At 41.4% G+C, this 27,600-nt stretch overlaps 2 protein-coding genes across 5 annotated transcripts; both read left to right on the top strand.

Annotated features, from left to right (window-relative positions):
- The first annotated feature begins 1,205 nt into the window (after positions 1 to 1,205).
- u2af2a (U2 small nuclear RNA auxiliary factor 2a) lies at positions 1,206 to 10,188 on the top strand. 4 transcript variants are annotated; one of them, XM_084944122.1, is made up of 12 exons: positions 1,207 to 1,803; positions 3,048 to 3,189; positions 4,639 to 4,674; positions 4,951 to 5,054; positions 5,423 to 5,574; positions 5,704 to 5,820; positions 5,925 to 6,063; positions 6,182 to 6,261; positions 6,727 to 6,849; positions 6,936 to 7,022; positions 7,735 to 7,983; positions 8,076 to 10,188. In XM_084944122.1, exons 1-12 carry the CDS (start codon positions 1,755 to 1,757, stop codon positions 8,208 to 8,210), a joined length of 1,413 nt encoding a protein of 470 aa, XP_084800248.1. In that variant the 5' UTR covers positions 1,207 to 1,754; the 3' UTR covers positions 8,211 to 10,188. The 4 variants fall into 4 exon arrangements, with proteins under 4 accessions (XP_084800249.1, XP_084800248.1, XP_084800247.1 ...); XM_084944121.1 differs by having other exon boundaries at positions 5,925 to 6,081; XM_084944123.1 differs by lacking the exon at positions 4,639 to 4,674 and having other exon boundaries at positions 1,206 to 1,803; positions 5,925 to 6,081.
- Positions 10,189 to 15,443: 5,255 nt separating this feature from the next.
- On the top strand, positions 15,444 to 24,311 carry cacng6b (calcium channel, voltage-dependent, gamma subunit 6b). The gene is made up of 5 exons (XM_084944853.1): positions 15,444 to 15,535; positions 17,119 to 17,831; positions 20,323 to 20,397; positions 21,837 to 21,974; positions 22,107 to 24,311. The coding sequence occupies exons 2-5, from the start codon at positions 17,474 to 17,476 to the stop codon at positions 22,325 to 22,327; spliced, it is 792 nt and encodes a 263-aa protein (XP_084800979.1). The 5' UTR covers positions 15,444 to 15,535; positions 17,119 to 17,473; the 3' UTR covers positions 22,328 to 24,311.
- Positions 24,312 to 27,600: the final 3,289 nt, after the last annotated feature.

Raw genomic sequence — 27,600 nt, 5'->3', positions numbered from 1 at the left:
CATTGCTGGTGCTGGGTGAGATGTGAGGAGAAGTCAGGTTACAATAAATAGGTGATAAAATGTCTTAGTAAGTTATTGTGGCACCACCAGATACCAGACCAGCTTCTATGTCTCAGAGATTCAACTGAAGGGATGGAGGATAATTTTTCCAAAGATATTTCCTCATTTTTACTACTTTGATGGAGAATACTGTCCAACATGTCAGTCCAAAAAAATCCAAATTGATGTTTAAATGGGTGAAAACTGGTGAGTGTGATTGCCAAAGCTCACAGTGCTGTGAAAAAGTGTTTCCCTCTTCTTCGGTTCTTAGTTTTTTGCACATTTGTCAGACTTGTGTGTTTTAGATCATTAAAAATGGTTTAATACTAGACAAAGACAACCCAAGTAAATACAATATTTCATTTATTAAGGGGAAAAAAGCTATCCAAACCTACCTTGCCTTGTGGGAAAAAGAAAGTAATTGCCCTCTAAAGCCAATAACTAGTTGTGCCACCTGTGGCAGCAAGAACTGCAATCAAGTGTTTGCAATAACTGGCACTGACTCATTCACATTGCTGTGGAGGAATTTTGGCCCACTGTTGTTTGCCAAATTGTTTTAATTCAGCCACCTTGGAAAGTTTTGCAGCAGAAATGACTTGTTTAAGGTCATACCAAAGCATCTCAATCATATTTAAATCCAGAGTTTAGATAGGCCACTCCAAAACTTTAATCGCTCTTTTTAGAGGTGGACTTACTGGTGTGTTTCAGATCATTGCCCTGCTCCATAACCCAGGTAAGCCTCAGGGCACAAACTTATGGCCAGAATTTTTTGCTTCAGGATTTTTTGGTAGAATTCATGATTCCAGTAATTACAGCAAGTTGTCCAGGTCCTGAGCCAGAAGACAAGACAGCAGTCAGGTTTACAGTAGGAGTGACAGATGGGTTCAGGGTGTGGGTGGGATTATTTCAAGTGTTGGGCTGATGTTGAAGGTAAGAAGAGAGAGTGATATGGAGGCCTGTGGCGACCTCTAAGGAAGAAGTAAAAAAAAAAAAAAAAAAGCAGTTTAAGACTGAAGTTAAAGGTTTCATCTTCACTTGAACTACAAAATAAAACTTTGACACTTTGGGACTTAGCATGTCCCTAGCAGATAAATTAACTTTGATGGGAAAAGAATAAAAAACAAGCGAAAACGGACACCGGAGCGTCTCTTCTTTCTCACTCACCGGAAACAAGGCATTCATCAACTTCCTGTGTCACGGAGCTCCAGGGAGACGGAGCAAAAAAAGCGGGCATACCGAAGTCTTAATTGTTTTCTCTAGCTTCGAAATATTTGAAAGCGCATATATTTGTCTTGTAAAGCCGAACAACTGGCTCCCGTGGATCATTAACTCCCCGGATCCGCTTTGGGCTCCGAAAAGAAGCTCATTCATTCGGCGTTGGTAGCTAGCTAGGAGCCACGGGCCCACTATTCTTCTGGACTTTGCTACAAGCTAGTTAGCTAACGTTAGCAGGCTAACCCATGCGAACACGTTTTCTTTATCAATGATTCTGCTGTTACGTTGTAAACAAATACTTTGCCGCTAATATATGTTCTAATTAAACATTTTTCGATAAATCTGTCGTTAGGTAAGCTACTAGTCGAGGCTAACTTTCCGGGGCTGCATCTGCAAGACACTTGTTTTTAAAAGTGTTGTTCACTTTGTTGCTAGCTTAAGCTAGCCACCGCCAACTGAGCAACGCAGTCTCCGAAAGCGTAGCAGGCTTCAGCAGAGAGATGTCGGACTTCGACGAATTCGAAAGACAGTTATCTGAAAACAAACAAGGTAAATCACTTTTTCTTTTTGCATCAGCATTTAGAAACGCCAATGGTGCCTTTGTTTGTACAGGCCGCCATCAGTGTATCCTACTGTGGCCATGTCTATTTACTGGAACAGTATTAAGCAAATTACTAGCCCACAGTTTTACGGGAATATTGCTCGTCATTTTATTCTGTTGGATGAGCATTTTTCCGACTTTTCTGTAAGTTTACCGGTAGCCAAATACAAACTAAATAAAGGTTACTGTTTCTTTAAAGCATTGTAAGTTTATATCATGAGTCAAGACTAGCTGACTGAATAATTGGTGCAGCTAGCATTCATTCTTTGCAGCTGTTGCGTGCACTGAACGTTTCTAATCCAGATTACTATTACTACTAGATTATTGCCTCTAACTTTTCGACACACAACCAGTAACTGTACCAGTTAAAAAAAAAAAAACTTAACCGACACAGACTGTTTTCAAGGTAGATTTGTATAGATACACACACTATGAGCTGCATCCGTGTAGTGGATGGGGTTTATTAAATTCTACGAGCTGTTATTCACGTTATTCATCTATAAAAGCTGTGGTCTTGTTTTTAAAATGCTACCATAACCAGTATTTATTTATAAAATGCTAACGTAACTACTTTAGCATTGCCTTATAATTTCAAATATCCTGCTGTATAGCACTAGAAGGCGTTGGTCTTATGTCTATGTAAAGTTTATTTTGTTTATTTTACCAATCTGTAAGTTAAGCTATGTGTACACCCATACGGTACACAGGACTAATATTGTGTGGTCTCCACAGGGCTTCAGAAATACCTTGTGGCCTATGGACATGGGCTTTTTGTTCAACCATAGACAGGGAGCAATGGATCTTTTTGGGTCCTGTAGGTTGTGAGTGGATATTCTGTATCCAGCTTGTCTGAATGGATCCTACAAATACTCTTTCAAATTGTTATGATGCAGTTTTGAGGCTGTGTTAATGCTTTGAGCCATTCCTCATGGCCCTTGCAGTTTTTTTTTCTTTTTTCCTTTTTGCAGTGTGGTGAAAATGCTATCTAGGAGTGCAAGGCAGTGGGAACGAGGTGTAGTTGGATGTGGATTGTACATTTCAATTAAACATCCACAAGATGATCAGTGTTAAAAGTGTCACCTCTCACTGGTTTTAATGCTGTGGCTAATTGGTGTATATCCCCAGCTAGCTATGTATCCCATTTATGTGCAGTCATGCAAGTTATTAAACACTTAATATTTAATTCCTACAGCTGAAAGGGACAAAGAGAACCGCCACCACCGTCGGTCCTCGTCCCGCAGCCGCAGCAGAGAGAGGAAGAGGAGGAGCAGAGACAGGGACAGACGCAGCAGAGACCGCCGTGGAGACAGTAAGGAGCGGAGACACAGACGCAGGTTAGTACCAGTATGCAACCACATCTGGGCCAACAAGCAGTCAAAGCTACTGTGTTGCTTCAAGAATCGCCCCACTATACTGGAATGTAGTGTACATTGTATAGTCATCACACTGGCCGAAAATAAAGCATCTGCAAAGAATAGATCAGATTATATTAACCCCTGGACACCTTCCTAGTACAATGATGAAAGCTACTTTACATGTAAGAAGCTCACCTTGTGAGTCCAAGTAAACTTGGATCTCACAAACATGTAAACACTAAATTTTTGAAGTTTTAAATTGCCCTATATATATATGCAATACAAATGTGTTGAAACACCAGCTTGTCTAAACACCCTCGACTTTGCGCTGACATCCAGCCAGTTTCGTGCCGCACAGTAGGTGGCTGCAAATTCCAAACTCAAGCACATGCGCACAAAAAACTGACACTATAAAAATTTGTTATGTTTGCAAAATGCAGCCCTCTCCTTCCTGGCTTTTGCTGTCATCTGTTCTTTTTCTTTTGTTTGTTTGTTTGTTTTTTCTGTGTCTTAATAGCATATTGTGTTGCTGTTCAGGACAACAAATGCACTTAAACACATTAATCAGAACTAAAAACTAGCTTAGGCAATGAGCTTCTGCCACTTCCTGTCGACTGTGGAACTCATCATGCAGAATATCAAGAGTCAAAACTGGTTTTTAAAGAGAATTTCTGGTCCGTCCAAGATTAAAACACAAAAAGTGCTATTAATAAAACTCCAGAAAGAATCTTTTCTGAAACGTAGATTATTTGCATATTCACTCTGAAGTTGCATAATATCGGGTGTCTCTGAAATGTGCTCCCACTTTTTCTCGTGACAAGCCTGATCTGCAGTCTTTGATCAAATCTCGTTAAGCTTCTCGCTGTGGGAAAATTGTCCGTTCTTCTAAGAACATCATCTTTGATACCAAAGAGACAAAAGCTTGCCTGTTGACGGGGGAACACATAACCGTATGTGTTTATGCTCACGATTAGCCAGTCTTTCCTTCACTTTCACCTTTGGATTGCATTTATATACAATAACTTTTCATTTGAAGTCACACATCTCCTTTGTGACTGCTTCATTATGTTCACTCTCTTGCGGACTTCTGCAAAGTTTTCCAGTTTCCTGCTTCTTATTGGCTGTGAATGTGACCTCTTTGCTTGACTGCTGCTTGACTCTTTTCTTTCTCGGTACCAGTATAAAACACGTTACTTGCAGATATGCAGTGTGAGTAGTTAAAAAGATGTAATATCTGGCTCCTCAATTTTTAACGATGTAATTTATGCTTTCATTGCCTCATTAATAGTTTGAATTCGTGCCAGCTGTGAGGCTCACTTAGTGACTGACTTGTATTCAAAATGGAAGCTCTAATTTTGTCAAGTGGAAATGTTGGTTAATGTGTTTATTATTTGAGAGAAATGTGAAACCCTTCCGATGTCATTTCAGCTCACCATCCAGCTTCCCCCAGGACAATGCTGGAAGGTAATACAGCAAACTAACACAAAGCTGGTTTGTGCATTACTGCAGCAACTGGATTTTAATTATCTTCTTAGATTCTGTCTACCGTTTAGTATGTAAATAACTGCCTGGATGAGGGTTTTCTATCCCTTTTATCATCTTTAACATGAGTTTTACAGTGTTGTGATTGAAATGTAGTCTGTTTTGTTCATTTCTGAAATCAAACCATCGTTTCCTGTAGTAGTCCAGTGTGAGCTAATGAGAGATATGTTACATGATGATTGTGTGTTCCTCAAACAGCCGTTCTCCCCACCGTGAGAAGAAGAAGAAGGTGAAGAAGTACTGGGATGTCCCTCCACCTGGTTTTGAACACATCACTCCCATGCAGTACAAAGCCATGCAAGGTAACCATCCATTTTCCTTCTCATCTCATCTATTTATATGTTTACTACAATATTTGATGCTGCCTTACTTGATTGAAAGACACATTTAAAGTGGATCTATTATGCTTTTCCTTATTTTCCCATCATATTTTAAACATGGTCAGTGTCAAATTACTCGTTTTCACCCTTAACAGAAACATAGTAGAACTAAGGGGCTATACCAAAGCCCAGCTTAAGATGATAAATGATTAATGGAGTCCAAAAATGCAAAATATGAAGAATAGAAATGAGCATAATAGTTCCACGTTTATGTGCGTATTAATCTGCCACATGGCTTTATTGAAACAACAGAATGAGGTTGTTAAATATTTCCTGTCTTCACGCTCCAGCTGCAGGCCAGATCCCAGCTACAGCCCTCCTGCCGACCATGACTCCAGATGGCCTGGCTGTTACTCCAACCCCAGTACCTGTAGTGGGTAGCCAGATGACCCGACAGGCTCGTCGGCTCTATGTGGGCAACATCCCCTTTGGTATCACAGAGGTGAGTAACAGGACAGCATTTGACTTTGGCTCCTGCCCTATAAACATCCTGCAGTAATTTATACTTGTGTTTGGTCGTTATTGTGCAAATGAACACAATCTATTATTTTTTCCCCTCCCTTATGTTTAGGAGTCAATGATGGACTTCTTTAATGCCCAGATGCGTTTGGGTGGTCTTACTCAGGCCCCCGGCAATCCCGTTCTTGCAGTACAGATCAATCAGGATAAGAACTTTGCCTTCCTTGAGGTGAGTCAATTTTCCCATGAACATTGATTGTTCTCTCTTGGTATAATCCTAAAACCTTATTAAAATACGCAGTTTTGAAGTCAGCCATCTTTTGTCTTGTGTAGTTCCGTTCTGTGGATGAAACAACACAGGCAATGGCCTTCGATGGCATCATCTTTCAAGGCCAGAGTCTTAAGATTCGCCGTCCCCACGATTACCAGCCCCTGCCCGGCATGAGCGAGAACCCCAGTGTCTATGTGCCTGGTATACAGACAATTAATGGTTTTTAACTCTAATTACTTCTGGCACAATTCTCAGCAAATTGTAATCTGTGTGAACTCAATTTCTCCATTAATGTTTCTGTCTGTTGCTGCTCCTGCAGGTGTGGTGTCCACAGTAGTCCCAGACTCTGCTCACAAGCTCTTCATTGGTGGCTTGCCTAACTACCTTAATGATGACCAGGTCAGTGTTTGTGCCTTAAACAGCTCATCTTTTCTTATAAGTGCAGTACGGCTTGTTCAGTATCAATTGTTCTGCACAATACACTTACACACTCGCCTTGCAAAATGGCCCAAACAACACTATACATTGCATTCTGTTATACTTTGAGTCCTGTATTTCTCACATGACTAAAGATTAAAGAACCCCAGAGTGTACTCTGTTCTTTCTTGTGCTTTTCTGAAGAAAAAAAATGTGCATACATCGGCATATAATTTCCCCCAGTATTGAAACATAGAGACACTATACATACTGTTGGAAGAAGCGAAAGAGAAGGAGCATTGTGTTATTCTTTTTATGTTTGCTGTCATGTTACCCAGTAACACACCTTGAACAGTGGTGTCATGTTGGGAATGTCTGGTGTTCATGAGACCTGTTGGAAACCATTGGAAATGCCTTGCAGTGACCTTTATGCATCATGTGTGCTAGGTGAAAGAGCTGTTGACGTCATTTGGCCCTCTGAAGGCTTTTAACCTGGTGAAGGACAGCGCCACAGGCCTATCCAAAGGATATGCCTTTTGTGAATATGTTGATGTCAACCTTAATGACCAGGTAACCAGTCCAACAGAATATACAATGCTATCTCTGTAGTATGTGTTTTTGAAGGCATGGTTTTCAACGTTGTTATGTCATTATAGGCTATTGCTGGACTGAACGGCATGCAGCTGGGAGACAAGAAACTTCTGGTGCAAAGAGCCAGTGTGGGATCGAAGAACGCAACTCTGGTAAGTGTCCAGGAGCTGGACAGATGACAGTGGGTGGTGGGAGGATCGATGGTCTTTTAGAGAGTGTAAAATGCATAAAGATTGTTTGGCCACTCTTCTCCAGCAATTCATGAAGTTACTCTTAAATTTAACCATTTACAAGTGCACATCTAAATGTGCACTATAATAAAAACATTTTTAGTTGCCTCCCCCTGCTTTTATTATAAAATAATAATAAAAGCAGGCAAAACGCATGTAGCAGCACTTTCCTTATCACTGCCTGGGCTAACCTTTGTGTAGTACATCCATTCGGATTCAATTGGATACGGTACAATAATAATAAAATACGAAACAGATCGTATTTATTACTAACCGGCTATGGCCAATGAAATACTGCTGACTGAAGCTCTGCATGAAATCAGTTAAAACCTGTTCACCCAAAAACACATTTTCTCAATATTTTATGAACCTGCAGCCGACACTACCTAGGGTTAAAGCTGCAACCACACTTACGAAAACGGTGATTGGAGACCAAACTGAGTTTAAGCTGGACTGAGATTGTTTGGGAACAGGGTTGCCTGGTGGGTGGCAGTGGCCAGTAGTTTGTTTTTTTTTTAGCTGTGAAAATAGATGTAAAGAATATTAAATTGTTGGCTTTATACAGTTTACTGTAAAATGTAGAGAAAGCTGTGCTATAAAATGCCTCATCTAACCTTTGTGTGTCTCCTTCCAGTCGAGTATAAACCAGACTCCAGTGACGCTGCAGGTGCCAGGTCTGAACAGCTCCGTGACTCAGATGGGCGGTCTGCCCACGGAGGTGTTGTGCCTGATGAACATGGTGGCCCCTGAAGAGCTGTTGGATGATGAAGAGTACGAGGAGATTGTGGAGGACGTCAGGGATGAGTGCAGCAAGTACGGCCAAGTTAAAAGCATTGAGATACCTCGACCTGTCGATGGCCTGGAAGTGCCTGGAACCGGCAAGGTAGGAGCCGTTTACATTTGACTTGTGGTAAACAATGCTGTGAGATGTTACAAGCCCTCACTGCTTTTTTTTATCTTTTTAAAAAATTTCAGATCTTTGTGGAGTTCACATCAGTGTTTGACTCCCAGAAGGCCATGCAGGGGCTGACAGGCAGGAAGTTTGCCAACAGGGTGGTGGTGACCAAATACTGCGATCCAGACGCCTATCACCGCCGGGATTTCTGGTAGAGGACGCATGACGAGAAGAGGGGAATGGGGAGGGTGTGCACTGCCAGTTTCCAAATCAGCCCCCAAAGTGATTTTTTTTTTTTTTTTGTGTGTGTGTGTGTGTAGCGCAACGTTGCAGGTCGATCTGGGAGTATTATTTGTTTGGCAGTGGTGATATCCAGATTATCATTGGAGATCTTCACGAAATATTCAGCAGTTAAGACAGAATTGGAAATAGAGGAGGAGGAGAATTTGTGGGGTTTGTTTTCAGTACATAATAAAAGGGGGCTAGGTTTGGTTGCTAGTGGTGTAGCTGGGTGGGTGGGTGGGCAAGTTAAAGATTTTTGAGAAAAAAAGTGTAATAATAGGTCCAGGGGTTGGGCGAACATTTTTTTATACTTTGTGAGACAGGGATGTCATTTCTGGGTGGGAGGGGGGGTGCCACACTTTAAGGTTTGTATTTAAATGGAGTTAGCCTGTTTTAAGTACATTAGGAAGGAGCTGCGGTAGGGAACTTACTGGAAGATTCTGGTTGGGGGGGTAAAAAAAAAAATTGTGACAGGGAGGTTTTGGGGAGATGGAGAGGAAGATGGGAGGGCATTTTCATTTGACCATCCAGTGTAGATACACAGTAGCTGTAACATCCACTTCAGCTTTTCTGTCATCATTAGAAAGGCAAAAGAACACTCTTTATTATTTTTTTCCTCCACCCCCTGTCTGGACTCTGTCCTTTCCTTATGTTCCTTCATTTTCATCAGACTGCTGCCCCCCACCCCCCGCCCTTCAGGATGATCTCTGGTAAAACTGTTGTCTGATTGGACTCTACCTGAATGTCAACTGTAATTGTTCTGATACTGTGTGTAGCTTCACTGATTTCAGCTGTAATATCACCCTGCATTCAGTCCCTTAGAATAACACAAACTGCAAAAAAAAGAAAATTTGTTTTTTTTTTAATTATGCGCTTTCTTGTTTTTGTTCTAATTTTTGCAACTTTTGTCACGTCCATCTTTTGTGAACAGCATTTTAAAGGTGAGATTGTTTTGTCTCAGCAGTTCAGCCCTGATTTCGTTTAAGAGACAATAAAGACAGATTGGGAGGGGATTTCATGGGGGGATATATATTTCTTCCTTACCAACGAGCCTTAATGTTATTACATGTCAATTTGCTATTGAAAGAAATATGGCTTACCCCTCTACCAATGATGTCTATATATTCATGTATGTTACGGTCTTGTCCTTCAGCCAGCTCACATTTTTCCTTGTTTCCCAGCAGATTTTGGATGTAAGATGTGTTGGACCCAGTTGTTTGTTTGTGCAGCGTCTCTCCTCTGACAAGACCAAATAAACACGAGACTAATACCCACGACTCATGTTGTACTGCAGAGTGAAACTAAAATCACAAAATGCCGGATTTGTCTTTCAAAAAATTAAAATCAGAGTTAAAAGTAAAATCAATACTACAATCTCCTTCAGAAATTTGGGGGCTTTGAGGAGATACTTTATTTGTTTTCCCTAAATAAACCTGATTTTTAAATTTTAGTGTTCACTGTTAGTCATTTTTCTGCTGTTGAACTATTTGGTAATTTCACTAAATCTGAGGTCAGCTGTTGGGTTGATAGAAAACAGTCCCTGTGTACGTAGACACAATCTGCTTATCGCTCATCTCCCTCATCTTCTGCCCTGTATCCTCTGAGGACCACATGTTCAAACTGTATGGGCTTGAGACTGTGCTTTCATTTGATCCTTTGGTTTGCTTTACAGCGCTGAAAGAGAGACCGTGTCAGTGATAACACTTTAGAGATGTTACTCCTTACTTTCTGAAAATCTGCTTTTCTTTTTTTTTTTTTTTAAGTGTCTTTTAGTTTCTTTTTCTCTGGAAAAAAATGTGATTTCTTAAATGATTTAAAACCTAAAAGCCACATATAGTTTATAAAAGCAGAAGCAGTCTTTCATTTGTCCAGTTTGTTTTCAAATGTTGATTAAAACATGAATTTACATGACTGCTTTTCTTCCCTTTGTGCTTCCTTTTCCTGTGCACGCCCACATCCATTCACCACACTGTAGCACAGTTAATAATGGAGATGGAGTAGACTGGAGCTACAGTCAGCTTCACTGACCTGATAGCATAATTAATCAAACTGTGTAGTTATTGGTAATGTCCAAATGATGGTGCTATTTCACAGTCACTAGACTGACTTTTTATGTAAGAGCATAAACATTGGTCACACACAGGGGCCAGACCCCCTTTTTACCTTCACAACTGCCTCAGTTCTTCATGGCATAGATTCAACAAGATGCTTGAAGCATTCTTCAGAGATTTTGATTCATACTGACCTGATAGTTGCGTTCAAGCAGCCAATTTGAAATGATTTGAGCTTTGTGACATGGTGTGTCAACCTGCTGGAAGAAGTCATCAAAAGTGAATAGATATAAAGGGATGGACAACAATATTTGGGAATACTGTGGCATTTAATTGATGCTCAGTTGCTTCTAAGGGGTCCACAGTATGCCAAGAAAATATCCCCACACTATTACACCACCACCAGACAGCCTGAACCTCTTATACAAGACAGGATTTTTTTATGTTTAAGCCCAATTCTGATCCTACCAAATGAATGTTGAAGTAGAAGTCAAGACGAGACAATGTTTTTCCAGTCTTCTATTGTTCAATCTTGGTGTGAATTGTAGCCTCATTTTCCTGTTTTTAGCTAACAGAGAGGAGCGTGCTCTTCGGCTGCTATAGCTCATCTGCTTCATCGTTCTGTGTGTTGTGCTCTTCTGCATAGCTCGCTTGTAACAAGTGAGTGATTGCCTGTCTTCCCATTCCTCTGATGCTCAGCTTCAACTTCAGCAGGTCATCCTGACCATATTCTCAAGCTTTAAATGCATTGAGTTGCTGCCATGAGTGATTAGAACAGGTGTCCTTAATAAAGTGACCGTGAGCATATAGTTTTTATATATATAGCTGTACATATTATATATTTGACAAATTAAAAGTTCAACCACCTGAATTGGACAAACTGAATTCAACTTGATTCCAAATACAGGTGTGTGTGTATATATATATATATATATATATATATATGTGTGTGTGTGTGTGTGTGTGTGTGTGTGTAGCGATAGATAGATAGATAGATAGATAGATATTTAAAAAATCCAACTGAATCATGTCAATCTTGATGATAGATTCAGGCTTATTTTGAGTCAAGTAATTTATGTTCTTCCAATTAACCAATTTTTTTTTTCTACATCTCACAAGGTGCAAAGAGTAAGGCAGAGCAAAAGCTGGATTGCCGTATTCAGCCGGGATTTCATGTAAAATGGTTACAGGAAAGCAACTATACTCTGTCATGCAATAATGTCCTGTGTCAGCTCTATACTACCCATCTCTATCTGCATCGCTGCACCTCACTGCACAAAACCCAGCAGCAGCAGGGCCTCTGATGCAACACTCACTACCCAGTTGTTCCCTCAGGACAAAGGTAAATCAGCAGCTCTCTCATGCAGTTGAAACCATGTCCACTGGAGCAAAAATGGAGAGCTGACCCTGAGTCTTTTAGAGATGGCTGTCTGTCATGAGAGCTGCTGAATGTTATTGGCAGCCCTCTCTCAAGTGCATTGTATCCCCTCCCCAGGCCTAACGCTGCAGTAAAGGCTTGTTAATACATTATCTCCCTCTAGTGGCGGATGCAAGACTGGTGATGGTCATTGTCATTCTAGGCAGTGCATCCCCATTGATCTTCATTCAAAAAGATAGAACACTGCAGCAGTGGGAGAGTGCAACAGTGGAATAGAATGGACACATTGAGTACATGATCCAGTTTGTATTTAATCCACAGGAGGTTAGACGAAGTAAACACCTCACAAGAAAGAACTTAATGATACGTACATGTCAAAAACATTAGTAGAAATGTGTCCTGTTGATGTTCTTCCACCTGTGTAAAAATGTCAATGATTTGCAATAGAAGAGATCAAACATTAATGCAATGCAGACAAGCCATATTTGTAGTGTTTATCATTTAGAAAAGGGTCAATGGGCAGGAAACTGGAACTTTAAAATATGAATCTACAGAGTAACATAACTGTTACTAAACAGAACACGTAAACTGCACAAAGACTGCAGGCAGTTTCTCCCAGAATGCATGAATTAATGTATAAGGTAATGGTGGTGATGAAATTTGGGAATTTATAGTTATAGTTTACATACATTCATTCAACAATGTTATGGTACTTATGGGCTTTTAATGACCACTTTGAACTGTTCTTTTACCCGGGTGGGAATATACGCCATCAGATATATACATCCATCATATTAATATTTGGTCTATTAGTAAATTCCATGAACATCCATCAACAAGCTTCTTGCATTTTGTGGTTGGATATTTTACTACTCTACTTGGCAGAATTGGTAGAGTTCATTAAAATTGGTTGGTTTCCTGGCACAGACACCTTTTAAGCATAACTACACAAACATACAATAGGGTTGAGTTCAGGGCTTTGGTAAGTCCATTAGCGTGGCTTAGTTTAGCATTAGCTAATGTTAGCCTGCTTTTCAAAACCACTTTTGTTTTGCTTTTGTTCTGGTTGTTCCTGAACATGCTTGTGATTATTGACCCAACAGTGTCCAAGTTTCAGCCATCTTGCTGTTGATTCGAGGTGAAGATGAAGAATTTGGACTGTGGAAATGTGCTGATATACCTGAATTACTTGTACTTACATTTACATGTTTAAAATAATGGATGATCTTGGAATGTTTTTTTGGAAATAGCTTCAAGAGACCTTCACAACTTCTCTAAATCTGCAGTTCTCCCTCTTATAACTCCATTGAGTTTCTTGCACTTTCCCATTGTTCCCAGCATTGGTCAGTCGAAAGAGTGATGTCAAACAAATCCTTTGCATGCTGGAAAAAAGAAACTACCCTGCCCTTGTGGTGTTAAAAGGCTGTCGAGACCTTTCAGCACCACTTATTAAAAGTTTAAGTGCACATATGGATTTGGTGTATAGCTGTTAATGTGTACCAAGACACATACATTAATATATCTTAATAAAAGCCATCCAGCAGTATGACTGAACATTCATTTTTTACTTTAATCTAGTTATTAAGTCTTACCCCTGAAAAGATTGAGGGTTTTTTCCTAACTGTCCACATCGCTCTCAGTGATCTCCAGGCGTATACCAAAAGGTCAGTTTATCTTTTGCTGTCTCAGCGGCATCTGCCTTGACAGCTGCTGTTAATAAAAATGTGTCTTTTTCTCCAGGAAGATATCATAGAGCATCGTATCAGATCAGTTACTCATTGATCTGTTCAAAAATTAGATTGATTAACAACAATTTACTACCTAATAGAAGGAACCTGTATCTCTTTATGTGACACAGTGGTACATTTGTGTATATATATGAATTTGCTTCAAGGTCCGATGTGTTGTTCCTTCAGAAATGCTTTTCTGCATACGTTGATTGTAACGGGAAATTATCTGAGTTACTCTTGCCTTCCTGTCAGGTCGAAACAGTCTGGCAGTTCTCCTCTGACCTCTGGCATCAACAACGCAGAGACGCCCAGAGAACTACCGCTCACTGGCCATGTGATTGGCTGATTATATATTTGTGTTAACCAGCAGGTGAACAGATATAAAAGTCCCCCCTTTCCCTTACCGGATACTCAGGATACTTCTGCAGTCCCTTTTTTGTTTTATCAAGTTCATTATTGAGTTTTAAAGCTTTTTGCAGGATTGTTCGTAGTAGGAAAATCATCAGATGCTTCAAGTGGGCAAATACTCTTAGTCAGTACTACTTAGCAGCATGAAACTAAGAATTTTCTGTAGCTGTAATATGCATAAGTGTGAACGGCATGCGCACGAGTGCATACATGAGCGTACAGTACAAGCATAAATCAGCACTGCTGACAGGGGCACTACAAGACATATGAACAAGACTGTTCATATCAGCATAATGTAGAATATTGATGGCCTCCAACTGCCTGTGGACACTTTGGATCTATCTTATATGATGGATGAGCAGTGATGGTGTGAGTAATTAGAGGAAGCGATTTTAAAGAATTGGCACACATGTGTGCCTTAAAACAGATAGCTGTCCTCCACATTAATTAATCTATCATGGATGTCACGCATTTAGCATGTGACCTCTGTCTGAAGAGGCCGTCTGCAGACTGAAAAAAGGAAAAGAGAAGCAGAGTTTGACTTTTTTGGACATTCCAGGTGTTTATTTCCCTGTCATAGCCTGTGGCCTACTTTGTCCCTTTTCTGCGATTGTCTCCTGTTCTGTGTTTCTGTCCCCGACTCACTCTCGGTTTGCATCCCCGCACTGCCCCCACCTACCCCACCCCCGCCCTCCCTTAGTGTTGCTGGCTGCAGGGTTTGGCCTCCATCCCTCTCTCTCTCTCGCTGTGCCACGTATGTAACCTAAACTGTGGAACGGCCAAGCAGGGATGGGCCATGAGAAAAGCTTTCCACAAGATCAGCCTGAGCCTCTGAAGTCTCCCTGGACCTTGTTCAGTGAGGAATGAAATGGGGGCTGCACATTCTCATTTTCCTCTCTGTACCGCTTCATTTCAGCCAGTGTTGTCCATTTCTGCAGCTACCTCAGACTTCAGCATTCCCTTACAGTTTTTACTCCCCTTTTATCTCCTGTTCTCATACGTCTTCCCCCCCCCCCCCCGTTTTATATGCGTCCCTGCATGCTGTGGCTCTTTTTAAACCCCGAGTACACTTTCAATCTGTCTCTCTGTTAGATTTTCACCTCTTCACAGTGTATTGTGTTGCTGTAAAATGCTGTTCTGGTCCCTCTCATATAAACACAGACTCCTCCTTCACTCTTACTTAATGTCATTAACAGGTGGCTGTCCGAAATAGACACACACACACACACAAACAGCAAGGCTGTCGCAGATACAGAGATGTTTTTTATCATGCTGGCAGGCTTGTCATCATGTGAGCGGACCACCCTGCAGCAACTTTCCTTGCTGATTTAAAATTTGAAACATTTATGGAGCATGAGCTGGATGCTGTTGAGATTAAACGTGAGGTGTAAGCACAGTCTGGGGGCCAAACACCAGACACACACACACACACACACACACACACACACAGACGGACGCACACGCATTAAATGGGCGACAGTGTTAACCAACCAGACTCTAACCCCCTTCACATCCCCCACCTCTACTCCTTTACACTCACTTTCCATAACTCTTACGTTCCTCTCTCCCACCCCTTTCCTCTCTCTCTCTCACTCTCTCTCTCTCACACTCACTCTCACATCACTGCTCTCCCCCCTCTATTAAGTTTCATGCTTCTCTTCCTCTCGAACTGAACAACACACACGACACAGGTCAGATTTATTCTTCTTTTCAATCAAGTGCATTAGCCAGCTGTTGCTTTCTTACGCCCACGTGTCACACAGGTGGCGGTGGCTGTCACCGGTCAAGCGGTAGAGAGAATTTCTAATTTTCACGACAGAAAATGCAGCATGAAGTTATATCCTGTGTTCAGACGCTTTAGAATTTAGGCTACTGCACCAAAGTTTTCATTGCATTATAGTATATAACTTTGTATACATGCTCTATATACCCTGCTAAGGATAATCCTTCACTTACTGCAAAGTAAGCACTTGTTTGTGTCGCCCACCCTGAGAGCAACTTGGCTCCTCTGAGCCGTCTGATCACACTGTGGTTAATATGAATGTAATGTGATCAAGGTTTGTAATTCTATGACCACTAATTTGGCTGTCAGCAGCTGCAGTATTGATGTCCTTTATTACAGTTAATGTTGGAGGGTTATTTTAATGCACGGTTGCTATTCCATACCTTTGGTTCACTAGTGACACATATGTATCTGCCTTTTGTTAGCTATAAAATGATTTTTACCCCAACTGTCACTTAGTGCTTGTTGATAAGCTGATATTATTGTTTATTGACATTGCAGAACCATCTTCTCATGCTCCGTGTAAATGCTGTCTGCTCTTACTGAATTGTTATTATTGTGATTATTGCGGGGCAGACGACACGCAGCACGACTAAATGACAATGAAATGTTTTTTGTTACATGTTTATTATGTTTATTATTATGTCTCCTCACATACTACAAAGTATCAAAGACAAAGGCTTTGGGGTGAGACTTTGCACATGTTGCCTAAATAAAACCTCTGATGCTGTCAGCCCAAAGCTCTGAATTAGGTGATCCGCCAACTGTGCGTGGCCTGCTGGTGCTGCTTTCCTAACTGGCCAGGCCTCTCGCCTCCACTCTGTGACCTGTTGGACCTCACAGCAGAGTTAATTACTATAGCCCCCTCTCTCTGTCAGAGGGTTCAGGATTGAATTATCACCTCTTGTGCAGACCATCGACACCGTTGTGCCCCGTCACTCACTTTGTTTAAATCGCTCCAAAGGTCCCTCGCTCACAGTTGAAAGTCTCTGTAAGCTGGGACCAAACTCGTGCTGAAGCACACATGTGCAAGTGCACAGCCGCTGCTACATATTCCCAGTGTTCCCGGTATAAGTAATGCAGCCTGAGAGGTATTTGTGGCAATCCATTATCCCCTCAGATCAAAGGGGATCTGTGTCTAAGCCAGAGATAGTGTACCTGCTCAGAGAGACGATGGGTTGTCAACTCTCTGGGAAACTGGAAGCTGGGTGGTCCGGTGTGACACTGTGGCGTTATCTCTCACCTTGACCTTGCACAAACCTACTCCAGTAGCTCTTCCAGTCGAATTGTTTCTACATCTCCTGCAAAATCTGCCATATGGCTTATCTATTGTTGGCTGAGAGCATTTCATATGGCTTTTAGGGAGGGAATACTGTAGATGCTGATAAAGCTGTTGGAAATTAAATATTACGCTGGTGATGAAAGGATTTTGCTCTGGTGAAGCATATGCTGGCTACTCTTTCATCTTTCTGTTTCATCTCTCTTTTTCAGAGGACTGGACGGAAAACAGACAGACAGCTCTCCTGGTCCTTGCCTCCATCTATCCCATTTTGTCATTACCTCACTTCATCTGCCCCCCTCTCCACTTCACAGTAGTTCTATTCATATCTCTTATGTCCAGCCCATTTATTTTTACTTGATCTTCTCACTGCTTTTGCTCAATTTTCCTGTCCATCACAGGACAGCTGATAGCTCTCTTGCAAACTTTCGCCTTCCGAACCTAAAACATCTCATTATTTGATTCTAATTAAAACACTTTTCATCTATTATCTGCTTCTCTAATCTTCATTTGAGGTGTCCCGTCCCATCCCCTGTACTTCTTCGGTTCTGGCCACTTTAGATCAGTATGTGGTCCAACTTCTTTGTACACCAGGATGAGGAGGGTCGCACAGGGGTGGCAGGACAGAGTGGAGGTTTGGCTGGAATGAAAGGTGGTAGGGGACAGAGGCGGATCCACAAGCTGAGCGACAGCCAGGAGGGAAAGATCAAGCTGGCTTTCTTTGTCTCTATCGTCGGTGTGACCCTCACGGTGCTCGGCATGGGGACAGAGTTTTGGGTGGAGCTGGCCCAACCAAAGAATTTCAGCGGCAACCAGACCTGCCAGATGGCCCATTACGGCCTTTGGAAGGGCTGCATCCGCACCCTACGGGTGGATGAAATAGACCCAGAGAGGACAAGCTGTGGTCCTGCTGATCTACCTGGAGGTGAGACCTCAGAGTGGTGTTTGTGTGTGTGTCTGTGTGAATTTGTGTAAATCTGTTTGATCTGCACAAGATGAGCTGGTGAGTTTCTGCAGGGACTATTTTGTGTTTAACTCCCTGTCTGCTTTCCTTGCAAGTCTGAATTGAAGCTGCCACCATGTTACAGTATGTGTATCGGTATCAAAGTGGATTAACAGCAAGGGGTCAGAGACTGTTTGTGGAAAGAAGTTGCTGACATCACCCTTAATCACTGCAGGTTTTCTGTGCCATGACAAATGTTGTAAAATAAGAGTGAGCTGTCATAGCTGATATAATGTATGCCCCCTGGGAATACATTTGTAGGTCTTTGTATCTGAACTCATAAGAGGCTGAAAAAAGCTCTGTTGCCACTTTGTTTAAAAAAGTCATTTACATCCAACGCGAACAGTCTTCATTTTTCTGAGCAACATTTTTATGAGTTTTGATATAGATTTAAAAATAAATGTATTCCTTGTGTGTATGTACACTTGTGTGGATTTGCAAAGGAATAATGAGAGTTGGGTATCTGAAGCCGCTTGTGTAGATACAGTATGTATCTAGGTCATCCTACAGATAATGTGCAAATTGAATCATTAAAAAGTATAAAGCGTGAAAATGCATTCAAGTGCATAAATACAGTGGTGCTTTATCAGTTCGGATCCTGCTGGACCAACACACAGCAGCATGCAGGTACAATATACAGCATATTTGTTGGCAGTCATAACACGATCTGTGTAACAGGGCATTATTAATATTAAGATTTTCTCCTGACTAAGCATCGAATCATCTCCTGTTTTTCCAAGAGTGCAGACAGGTGATAAAGGGGCAAACCAGAGGTTTATTGTGCTGACGGACATCCATGTTTAGAGTAGTGACAGGTTCTTTCTAAAAGCACTTTATTCAACTTGACCATGGTTATGTTCTCCGGAGTGCGCCGATTATCTGCACAATGACCTATTTCTGTCTGAAAAGTGAGTCTGGAGATGGAAAGAGGCAGGTACTGGAGGAGAAAGACTTGCTCCTGGAATCACATGTCTCGTGGATTCTGCCAGGACCCAGCAGCGGTCTGAAGAAACCACAAAGTCTCTTTAAATTTCAGAGACACAAGTGGTTCACATATACAACTTAACATGTTGTCATCACCTTGAATGATCCAGTTTTCAAGGATAATTTATCTATCCTTTGCTAATTTATCTTTTGTGCCTCTTTGACTGCTTCGAGCTGGCAGATATGATTCCAAGATGCTCTGTTGGTGTTTGAGAGAAGCCAGTATGCTTCTGACAATCTTCATCACACGTCCCAACACTGTTGGCCCACGCCGCCTGTCACAGATGGCCGTGGGCTCATCATGTTTGCAGGAAAACAAATGTTTTTGCCATCTATGGTTCCCCATTTCACATCCCTGTTTACATGCCTCTGGCTCCCGTCCCGCTCAAAGTGCGGCCTGACGATGCCGTGTCTGTCATCCCGACACCAGCTATCCATCTTCGCTGCCTGCTGGAGAGAAACATGGCGGCTCAATAATTACAGTCTCAGCAGGGGTAGTGGGAGCAAAACCAGTTGACTGTGATAGCATAATGTGTTACAAAATCAGTATGGTTGACAAATGGACGGTCTGCTTCATTAAAAAATGTTTGCAAATGCCCTCAGCCACAGCTATATTTGTGTGGTGAGGAAGGATGTCAGAATATGTGTGTGTGTGTGTGTGTGTGTGTGCACATGCACGTGGTCATCTTGGAGCACATAATTTTCAGTGGGTGAAAGTCATCACTATGCACTTGTGAAGCCAAACGGAATCTGACTACTTCACAGTTTTTGTCTAAATATAGAGAAGGGGAAACGAGGGGGGACAGACAGGGACCGAGTGAGAGTGTATAACTAATGCAGTATTAACTAACCCCCCTGTGTTTCCTCCCCCTCTTGACATCTCCTGCTCGCTCGTCTCACCTCCTTCTCCATCTGCGGCTACCCTCTCTCTTTCCCTTCACTCACCACCCTTCCATCTGCCAGCAACTCACTCCTCCTTTTCACCGCTCTCATCCTCTGAGCCTGTATCCATACTTCTCGCATCTTCCTCCTTCTTTTTCACCCGGCACATCCTCTTCCCGTTTTCTGTAGCCATGTCCCTTCATTAGCCTCCATCTGCCCCTTCTCTCTGTCTACCACTATTTCTCCCCTCTGCCATCCACCCTTAGTGTTTTGCTGTCTCTCACCCTCTTTGGCGGCACCATATGTGCAGTGCTGGAGTGTGCGTATGTGTGTGTGTTTGTGTGCGAAGAGGTGTGTGTCTCTGGGTATTCCAGCTAATGCTCGATATAAATAGGAATGATGCCTGGAAGGACAGAGTGCATGGATGCATAGTAGGCACATCAGAGAAGACAAGAAGTCGTCCATAGGAGAGCGAGTGTGTAAGTGCGTGTGCGAGCGCGTGGGTGCATGTGTGTTTCTTTGTCTGATCTCTTCTTTATGCCCACAGAATCCAACTGTACTTACTTCAAATTCTTCACCTCTGGGGAGAATGCAGTGATATTCAAGAAGACAACTAAGAAGAGTGAGATGTTACACCTTCCCCTGGACATACATATTAGCAGTTACACCAGCAGCTTCTTCTTTCAATAAAGATGCTCACTGCGGTGCTCACAAGACCGTACTGGTGGTTTTTGCATGTTTTAGACCATTAACTTCCACTGCCACCCCTTTTCCAAAGCAAGCCATAAGCTATCAGACTGATTAATGTGTTTGCTGTGCTGCCCAGGGAGCCACTGGTTTCAGTGTAGTTTGGAGATAAGCTGGATGAGAATTAATAGGCTACTTACATCACAGCAAACATCAGTCATTTTTATCTTTTGGTCATAAGTTGTGAGCAGAGGCTGTTTTGAAAATTTTCTTGCTGATATGGTTAAAGAGAAGGCGGCATTTGACATATGAGCTGTGGGAAAGATTTGCTGTCATTGGCTGCACAGTAGACTTGGACATAATCACACCAACAGATATGCAAAGTCCTGTGAAAAATAAGTAAGGGTATACCACTTCTCAATCATAAGTCATTAGCCAATGAGCATATCCCATCTAACCCTTTCTGACTTTAACAGTGACCTTAATTTACAAAATATACTTAGTTTTTTACTGAATATGACCCGAAACTAGTGAGTGAGCCCATAAACGTGTCAGTAAATTTTTTACAGAGGTCAAATAGGAAAGGAAGCTGATGGTCATTTACCCATAGGCACAACCACAAATCTTCTTGCATCCAGAAGAGTCGAGTCGCCCCCTGCTGGTTATTACAGAAAAGTACATTTTAGGTTCTGAGCTACCGGGAAGCTAGCATATCTATTTTGTACTGTGTTTACGGTTTATACTAACTTTGTGGCAATTTTTCAAAGCATAGATTCCTAAAGTGTTGACCGGGGCCCCCTGGTGGGCTATGAAAGTACTGCAACTGGGCCACAGTAATAACAGAAATTCTGTTGAAATTACTCACAAGTATGTAGAGTTACATATTTATATGATTTTATTTATTTGTTTAAAAAGAGAATAAAAAATGATAATAAGAGGTGGCTAGTCTGTGATGTTACTCATTACTCTGACGGAAGGAATTGACCAACTATGACCATTCCTGTTATCTGCAATGCTTTTATTAATGAAATAATATCTACGTGCTGGAGAATCAAGAAACAAAACAAAAACAGCACAATTGGCACAGGCTATTTTTTGTGGTCGCACCTGTTCAGGTTTGGAATGCCAGGAAAATCTGTTTTAAGCAGAGCCAGTACAGGAAGCAGCACAGATGACATCATTTTTGTTCTTTAACAAAAATCCAGATTTAACCAGAATCCCAGAGGAATCAAACATGTGTGAGGTGGTGTAACATAACTAGTTTCCAGACCTCACAATAATTCCTCCATCTTTTGTGCTGCAGATTTATTTCTGCATGCACTTCTGAACATCTGCGCTTTATATTTTGTTATTTCTCGCTGCTCTCCCTCACAGGTCTGAATCTAGCAGCAGCTGTCTTGGCCCTTTTGAGTCTGACCATGATGGTGATGGGCTCCATATGCATTGCCATGTCGCTCAGCAAAGGAGTGCAATTCTTTCTTAAGCCAGCCTCCTTCTGCTTCATCCTATCAGGTGGGATGTGACTCTTTTTTAGTCATGCTAGGACAACATTTTCATGAGTATTTTAAGGATTGTAACTGCTGATTGAACTTTTAAATGTTGGACCCTCTCACTCCCTCTGTTACTTTTTATCTTCTCATGCAGGTGTACTGGTCCTGCTCTCTGTCCTCATATTCCACCAGTCTGTGCTGGCCTTACTGTCCAGTGACCACTCCATACCTTTACACCATGAACTGTCCTGGTCTGTGGCCTGCGTGGGCTCAGCGGGAGGCATTCTTATTTTTGGAGGCGTCCTCTTCATCATTCTCGCTCTTCCTTTCAGCCCATGGCAGAAATGTTTTCCACACAAGAACAGCGACACCTAGCCCTCCGATGCTGCACACAGTATTCACGACGTCTTTGCTTATGAGGAAGGAGAAATTAATTTCTGACAGCTGTGATGTCGAGCTTGCTCTTGGCATTGGTTTTGCCAGAGAAGCCATACTAACTTGGTCTTAAATTTATGAAAGGGAGTCAACAACACATACACAACACAGCATGGCCTGCAGAGGTAGATTTTGCAACGAAGTGCTTTTGTTCATTTTAGCATAAAATCGAATGACTGACGGGGCTACTGCTGACTTTTTTAGTGTTTACTCAAACCTGCGTCACAAATAGGTTTGTTAGTCCGCCTGTAGCTGTACAAACATATAAACCCAACCTTTATACTGGGATAAGTCATGTAGATGCTTTTCTTTTTAATTGCTAAGACTTTTTTTTTTTTGAGGTTTGAAAATGTTCATAGTCTGCTTTGTATGAAAGCTCACCTCTCCCTAAAAACACAGTTAAATTAGAATATACAGTGTAGTCCATGCCCTGGAGAAACTCTTCTTATACTAATGTTTTCTGATGTGACTATTGGCAAAATTACAATATTTAGCTGTGCATTTGAAGAATTCATTACATTACACCATAATTTAAGTTTGATGAGGGCACAGTTAGGTTAGATCATGACACAAGTTAGAACGTTTACATGACCTAGATTGGTATAACAATAATTTAAGATAAGGGGAAAATGTTTTGTTGACCCACACACTCACTCATTTCTCATGCCTACTAATATCAACTGACTTTCTAATCTCCGCTTGCTGTTCTTGGAAGAATGTGACACAAAATAATGCAATAGCAAAACCAAATTTGGACTTTAATCTGTTCGAATTATAAATAAATAAGTGAAAACTTTGGAATCAGGCTGCTTAATATTGTTCTTTTTTATTTCTATTTATATCATGCTTAAATTGACATATATCAACATTAAACAGTAGCAAATGCTTTGTTTTGATAGCGCTAGTAATCATATCATGTATGTTATATGATGTACATGGAGGAAATTCTGTTAAGCTTTTTAAATCTTAATATTTTATGTGTTACTATTTATTTTATTACCTGTGTTTTACACTTGTGTGAATGCTGCGTCAGTGTATCAGATGAATGTAAGTAGAATGAAATAGATGAAACACTATGTTGGACATCAGAGAAGTATGTGGGCATGCGTCCTCTGTATATAAAAGGATTTGTTTTGTGTTTTATGAATGGTCAATGCTTGTGGTGTTGTCTCTAATCACTCTATGTGCAATGCAGTAAATACAATTTATTTTGTCATAGGATGCTAACGTCTCAAACAGGAAACGTTGGTTTACAGTATGTAAACTGTGCTCTGTTCTGCTCATATATGTACAGTATATGGCACCACTATTGGTTATTATTAAAACGATTTGACATAAAATAGCTGCCTTCCTTTGTTCTGCTGGCACGACACCATGTCTGCCCTCCAATTTGACATTCACCCATTTTCACCCCTTTGCAGCGTGACTCTTAACCCCTCTGCCAAACACCCCCCTCCCCCAGACTCCTCTATAATTAGGCCAGAGCTCATCGCAATGCATTTCACTGCAGAGGTTGGGAAACTTAATACTTGAATTTCAACTATGTACCCCTATCCTCATACCTATGCGGCCTCCCCGTCTCATTCTGCAACCCCGACCTCACTGCGTCACCACCAGCATGCCACCCGAGTTTTTTGCTCCATCCAAAAACCGACTGATTATCTCAGAAATAACAAATCTTCACACTCACCTCTCTGGAGACTACTTGACATCCTGGCAGTCACATACATTCCCATGCATGCATGTGTGCATGTAGACTCACATGTTTTTACCTCCCCAGTGGGCAGAAACTGAATCCAGATGACACACTATCCGGGTTGTATATATAGCTGTTTAATAGTTCTACTGAGACTGCATGAAAAGTGGTTCGTAGGCACTTGTTACGTGTTTGTAAATGGAGAAATGCTTCCTGTAATTCTTTATGATGGACCTGTAGACTGAATGTGACAAGTAAAAGAGCATGAAATGATGAAGGGCTGGCATTATTGATTGTATATATAAATATATATGTATCTATATGATATATATGATAAACTGTTAATGGTGCTTGTGCAGTAGATTTGTTTGCTTTGGCAGTCCCTCTCCTTAAATGTTTCATCACAGTCATCCTTATTGTGACTGCAGTATGATAATATGCAGGAAAAGACACTCACTAATCCTCAGGGTGCTGGAGCACTTCTAGGATTCTCGGGCCCCTTGTCAAGGATGTCACTGCTTCCTCCTGCTCTAATGCATCTGGAGTATCATCTCTTGTCAGTAATGGGAGTCTTTGAGCTGCCACTCCTCTGCATCCCTCTGAGGAGAGTAGTGACCGAAGCACACCTTTACAGTATTTTGTAATCGTTTGTGCAAAAAACGTGCATGAGGTACCAGATGGGCCTATGAGGGGGAAAAAAGTTATTTGGAGGTAGGGCTCAGTGAATTAACTTTCAGTTGCTCTTCTCATTATCTTCTCTGGCAAGTACCACCCATCTGGCACTATCCATATATTTGCAAATATTAGCCTCAAGACTGACAGGGAAGGTTGAAATCGTTTTAGGATCACAGCAAACAAAACATTAGCTAAGAGTCCTTGAGCCACAGTAACTACTAAGAGCAGTGTTTATGACAAACTGTGTGTTATTGACAAGTGGTGAAATATCACAGTTGCTGTAATGTACTGCACTCACTTTAAAATTCTACTCTACCAAATATTTATGGAAAATAATGCAATGATTGCTCCAATACGTCAAACAGTTAAATCTGGCTTTAGCAGATTAAACTGCAGCATTAAAATTGCGCCTGTATGTTAGTTAAAGGATGACGATAATAATCCTTCTTCTTCATCTTTCGGCTGCTCTCTTGAGGGGTCTCATCTGCCTCCATCTCAGCCTATCCCTACCATCCTCCCCTGTCATACCAACACTCTTCATATCCTTCACAACACATCCATAAATCTTCTCTGTGGTCTTCCTCTTTTCTTCCTGCCTAGAAGCTCTATCTTAAACATCTTTTGTCCAATTTATCCGCTATTCCTTATGTGAACATTTCCAAACCATCCTAACTTTGCGTGTCTAACTTGTCAACTACTCAACCTAACTGCTCCCTCTGATTTTCTCATTTCTAATCCTGGCCATTCTGGTCACGCTTAGTGAAAATCTTAACATCTTCAAATCTGCCACCTCCAGCTCGAGCTTCCTGTCTTTTGGTCAGTGCCACTGTAGCAGGTCTTAATACTATTTTATAAACTTTCACTCTTGCTGCTATAATTCTGCCACTAACCACCCTGACACTCGTTTCCATCCACTCCACCCTGCTTACACCCTCTTCTTCACCTTTTTTTTGTGCTCTATATGCTGCTTTGCATGGTATTTAAACTCACCTCCACCTTCACTACATCTCCTTGCAAATTTACCTTTCCTGTCTAGCTCTCATTCACACACATGTAGTCTTACTTCTACTAACTTTAATTCTTCTTCTCTCTTGAGCATACCTCCGCGTCACCAGGTTCTCTTCCACCTGGTCCCTACTCTTACTTCAAATCACATTGTCATCTGCAAACATCACAGTCCTCAGAGACTCCTGTCTGACCTCATCTGTCAGAATGTCCATCACAATCGCAGTATGATAATAATCTAACTATTTCATAACATAAAAGTGACAGAGGCCATCATGAGTACCTTTAGTTTTGATGCTTTAAGTAAATTTTGATGTAAATACCTTATGTCATGGCACTTTTTTTTAGATTACTTTGATATGGATCAGAGTTTGTGAAATGGTCTCTTGACCAAACAGTTGAATATGCTCACATCATGTTCAGACTACTGGCTTCAAGACACGTTCAGTGGAGGCATGTGATGTAACGTGACAAACTGTCGCACAACACTTGGAGCTCTGTGACAGTCATGATGGTGTAGAGATGAAAGCTGGGTTCTCCTTAATTTTTTAGCTCTCTAATGATACGGTGAAGTACTAACTTCAACTCTGCAACAATGTAACTGGCCAAGCTTTGGCATTTTACCATTTTGTCACTTGCAGAGTGAGCAGAAAAATCAATTGCTCTCCTTAGCTGTAAGTGAAAAAATATATTTAAAAAAAATATGCAAATATTCGCTTATTTCAAAGTATTAAGTGCAAAAAAGGATCTTCTAGTTAACTCCATTCTCAGTCATGAACTAGACTTGCAGATCTCACTTTCAAGGTCATAGTTTGGTGCACTTCTGGGTGGTTTTCAGCAGCATTCTGTTTTTAGATTGTTCCTTACAAGTCCCACTGTGTCTCTTGGCACTTGTTTCTCTGCAGTGGGTGCTGGATTTCTTCCAATGTGTCAGAATGGGGATCCTTCAACTTGATTTCCCTTTTTGGGAAGTGGATGAAGTTGCAAGGAGCCAAATCTGGTGGTGAGCAAAGGTTGTGTTTGTCTAGCCAAGAAATTTTGCGCTTTTTAGTGCACTCTGAGCCAGCACGAGGTGTCACACTCGTATGCCCTACAGTTCAGAGGGTTTCTGTGGAATATTCTCCCTAAGACGTTACAGCAGAACTCCATCTTTACAGCCTGTCCCTGGGGGCTGAATTCACAATGGTGAGCCCAAGAAAAGGAAAAGAAAAAGAAAAGATGAACATAGTCTCACTCCTAATCTTGAAATCTGTAGACTCAACTCAGAACAGCTGAAAACCACTTGGTCTTACCCAGCACCCCAGCTTTCATAATCAGCAGTTATCCTCCGCACAATATTTAGGTGAGTCTGAAACAGAAGTTGATGATTGCTCTCAGGTATAAGGTCCATGACCTCTGCCAAATTGCAGGTCACGGTGTAAGCAGTCTATAGGGGACTCTTGTTGTTGTTGTTTTCATAACTTTTTGATCCACTTATATGGACTGGAGAGTCTTAACTGACAGGAGTCATACTCAATGTGGCGTTTAGCTACTGTTGCCCATCTGCTTCAAGGTTTGGCATGATGCATGTTCAGAGATGCTCCTCTGCATACCTTTCACCTGCATACCTGCAGACTATTCTCTGTAAACCCTAGAGGTGGTTGTGTGGGAAAATCCCAGTAGATCAGCATTTTCTGAAACAGACTGACAACAGCAACCATGCCACTTTCAAAGTTACTTAAATTACCTTTCTTCCCCATTCTGAAGCTCGATTTGAACTTCAGCAGGTTGTCTTGCTGATATCTGTATGCCTAAATGCACTGAATTTCTGCCATGTGACTGGCTGATTAGATACTTG

This window comes from Perissodus microlepis, chromosome 11 (assembly GCF_051167445.1).
Source record: "Perissodus microlepis isolate ML-2025 ecotype Zambia chromosome 11, ASM5116744v1, whole genome shotgun sequence".
In the NCBI taxonomy this organism is placed as follows: Eukaryota; Metazoa; Chordata; class Actinopteri; order Cichliformes; family Cichlidae; genus Perissodus; species Perissodus microlepis.
This window is presented reverse-complemented; position numbering and strand designations above follow the sequence as displayed.

Coding starts and splice junctions, on each gene's coding strand:
- u2af2a (XM_084944121.1), top strand. CDS start 1,755: ATGTCGGACTTCGACGAATTCGAAAGACAGTTATCTGAAAACAAACAA. Junction 3,190..4,638: donor GAGCGGAGACACAGACGCAG/GTTAGTACCAGT, acceptor ATGTCATTTCAG/CTCACCATCCAGCTTCCCCC. Junction 7,984..8,075: donor AAGTGCCTGGAACCGGCAAG/GTAGGAGCCGTT, acceptor AAAAAATTTCAG/ATCTTTGTGGAGTTCACATC.
- cacng6b (XM_084944853.1), top strand. CDS start 17,474: ATGTGGTCCAACTTCTTTGTACACCAGGATGAGGAGGGTCGCACAGGG. Junction 20,398..21,836: donor CAAGAAGACAACTAAGAAGA/GTGAGATGTTAC, acceptor TCTCCCTCACAG/GTCTGAATCTAGCAGCAGCT. Junction 21,975..22,106: donor CTTCTGCTTCATCCTATCAG/GTGGGATGTGAC, acceptor CTTCTCATGCAG/GTGTACTGGTCCTGCTCTCT.